The 3,596-nt window shown below is 37.9% G+C and overlaps 1 protein-coding gene across 1 annotated transcript in view; it reads right to left on the reverse strand.

The window, feature by feature from the left end:
* Nucleotides 1-656: 656 nt before the first annotated feature.
* LOC141660776 (uncharacterized) overlaps nt 657-3,596 on the reverse strand; it is a 7,908-nt gene continuing 4,968 nt past the window's right edge. The window contains exon 2 of the mRNA XM_074467763.1: nt 657-2,660. Within this exon, the coding sequence (XP_074323864.1) occupies nt 657-2,660 (2,004 nt within the window). The remainder of the gene's footprint in view (nt 2,661-3,596) is intronic.

Consider the following 3,596-nt stretch of genomic DNA (forward strand, 5'->3'; position numbering starts at 1 on the left):
CTAAAATTATACTAAGTTAAAACAGTGCAGAAAAGAAAAAGTTCTTGAATTATGAATTAAAATTATTTACGTTAGAGCTTATTAAACTTACTCGAGGAGCCTCTCTACTTCTTTGTTACCAGTATTGAACAAAACATAGCGATGACTTGCCTTCCAATCAACATCTTCCAAATGAATAATAGTTCCATCTTTATTCCTTCTCGTTCCGATATGATATTCAGCTTGTGTTGGCCCTCTTTCGAAAACTGTTGAGCACATGTTGTTTTTTGTTGTTTCATCAGCAGCCAAAAATCTTGAACAAAATGTTACACATTCTTCAGCTATGTAACCTTCTACAATAGAACCTTCCGGCTTACTTCTATTACGAACGTATGATTTCAATTTTGCAAGATAACGCTCTATTGGGAACATGTTTCGAAGGTGCTGAGGTCCCCCAAGTCTAACTTCTCTAGTTAGATGAACAAGCAAGTGCACCATTATGTCGAAGAAAGCTGATGGAAAAATCATCTCAAATTGGCAAAGTACCTCGATGATTTCAGTTTCCAACTTCTCAAGCTCCTCCAAATCGATAACCTTGCTCATAGAGCTCTAAGGCAGGCACTCAATTTCATCAAAGGTACAGCAACCTCAGCCTTTGTAGTTTTTTTGATGGCAAACTACAACAAGTAGTGCAGTATGAAATGAGCATCATGGCTCTTATACCCCACTACTTTCCTCTCCTTTGTGTGCACATATCGCCCTATGTTGGAGGCACAACCGTACGGCAGTTTAGTGTTTTCCAACACTGAACAAAAGATCTCCTTCTCTTTGTTCGACAAGTCAAAGATTGCTGCTCGTATTTCATGGTGTGCTCCATCTTCTGATAGAACAGGATGGAGGGGTTTTCTAATTCCCATTTCTTGTAAATCTTTACGAGCGGCAACATGATCTTTTGTCTTGCCACTTATATTGAGTAAAGTGCCCAATATGTTATCGCAAACATTTTTTTCTATGTGCATGGCGTCAAGGTTATGTCGAAGTGGATTATGCTTCCAATAAGGTAAATCAAAAAAAATTGACTTCTTTTTAAAAGGGCCCTCAGTTTTACTCTTTGCCTTTTTATTCTGCAGGCCGAATTGGTTTACATACCCAGACAACAACTCCTCAATGTCAGTTCCCGTTAAAACTGAAGGACACTGCCCCATTTCAATTACGCCATTAAACCTTTTAGTATCCATTCTCCACTTGTGTGCAGAAGGAAGAAACTTTCGGTGGTTCATATAGCACATTTTCTTGCTATGCTTCAAATAAAGTGATGAAGTTTCATAATGGCAGACAGGACACCCTAGTTTGCCTTTTGTGCTCCAGCCGGACAACATAGCATATCCCGGGAAATCGCTAATAGTCCATAGCACTCTAGCACGTAAATTAAAATCTTCATCAGCCAAGGCATCATAAGTATTAACGCCGACCTCCCATAATTCTTTTAACTCGGCAATTAAAGGTTGCATGAACACATCAATACTATTCTTTGGTGAATCTGGACCAGATATTAGTGTCGAAAGAATTAGATTTTCTTGTTTCATGCATAGCCAAGGTGGGAGGTTGTAATTGACCAATACAATTGGCCAGGTACTGTGACTTAGGTTCATTGAACGATAGGGGTTGAATCCATCTGAGGCTACTCCTAAACTAACATTCCGATTTTCTAATGAAAAATCAGGATAGTCAGCATCTATCGTCTTCCAAGCCTCTGTATCAGCCGGATGTCTTACTTTTCCATCCTGTTGACGTCCCATATCGTGCCATTTCATTAGTTTCGAATATTCCTTGCACATGTATAGCCTCTGCAATCTCGGCTTTAGAGGGAAGTACCTCATCACATTAGCTGGCACTTTGTGTACAACCTGCCCCGGATCACTAGCATCATTGCCTTTTTTTTCCGGTAACACCCACCTAGAAACACCACAATTGTCGCATTTTTCTTTGTCTTTATTTTCGCCCCAGTACAACATGCAATTATTTCGGCATGCATGTATTTTTTCATAATGTAAGCCTAAATCCTTGATCATATTTTTTGCAGCATTCAAAGACAAAGGTATTTGGGCATCAGGAAAGGCGTCTCTTATTAACTCCAGCAATTCCCCAAAGGCAGACTCGGAAATTCCATGAGCACACTTTAAATGATAAAGTTTGATCAGGAAACTTAACCGAGAGAATTTAGTTGATCCGGGGTATAGTGGTTGTTTACCCTCCCTAACATGGCCATAAAACTTTCTAGCCTCTGCATTTGTTAGACTTTCATAGTCATTTTCTAAATCTCGAAACTTTTTACCCGTACAATTGAACATTTCACCTAAATTATCTTCGAAATCAATCCCCGTCCCCGAATCCATCAAGTCAGTACTACCGTCTATTTTGGTATGTGATACCTCGCAAATCCATTTCATATGTAATGGAGAAGGGCCACTACATATGAGATGATCATAGATAACTATTTGAGTGTGCCAATAACGGTTGACACATACTTTGCAGGGGCACTTCATTTCTTCTCCTTTAGCATGAATTGGAAATGAATTTTCCATAAATGCCTTTATCCCTCGTACATATTCTTTACTAGATTTTGGAAATCCTATCCAGCTACTATAATCATCTTCCATAAGTACACTGTATAATATAGCCTGCGAAGTTAAAAGATTATAAGTGTACCTAAAAAAGCCCGTGTAATCCTCTATGTGCACTATACTACAGTGATACTAGATAAACTAATAATTTCCTACATCTCATTCCCCATTTTTATCCATGCTTTGATTTTTATTAAAATTTTTACTTCAATTTACAACTGTAACTTTTGAATAGCACACAGGGAATAAATGTTAGAATGTAAAAAATCAATAGTCAAAGACTTGTATAGCACATAAAATCAGTTTGAGATTAGATTAATGTCTTAAATATTCGAATAATATATATTTATTTAATTGTACAAGGAACTAAGGAAGGCCTAGTACTGCTAAGAGACGATAAAAACAAGACACAGTAACCAAATGGCAAACAGAGTTAAGCCTTGCATTTGGACATTAAATAACAAAAAACAGCGAATAAGCAACATAATTTCATCAATTCATCTCGGCACGTAATCACATCAAGAAATGCAATAACCATAATTACAAGAATCTAAACAATAAAACTCAAAGAGAGAGAGAGAGAGAGAGAGAGACGGAGAGAGAGAGAGAGACAGAGAGAGAGAGACAGAGAGAGGGGGGAGATGACCACAAACACATATTACATTCATATTAAACACAAACTCTAAACGTATTACACATATTACACATATTAAACACAAACACATATTAAACATATTAAATAAGCAGGGATAAATACATAAAATCAAAAATAAAGTTCAATTAGAGGTTACCTTGGTCCAAAATCGAAACCACAAAGCAGCTCTGAACCCTAATTGCTAGCTCCAACCGAAACCCTAAAATTCCGAAACCCTAATTGCATGCCCTAACTCCGTTGCAGAGAACCCGAACCACCGAAATGTTGCTGAGAACCACCTATTGCTGTTGAATCCACCGAAATGAGAAGCGACTGAGGTGAGGCTGAGGTGAGGTGAG

Source organism: Apium graveolens, chromosome 5 (assembly GCF_009905375.1).
Source record: "Apium graveolens cultivar Ventura chromosome 5, ASM990537v1, whole genome shotgun sequence".
Lineage (NCBI taxonomy): Eukaryota > Viridiplantae > Streptophyta > Magnoliopsida > Apiales > Apiaceae > Apium > Apium graveolens.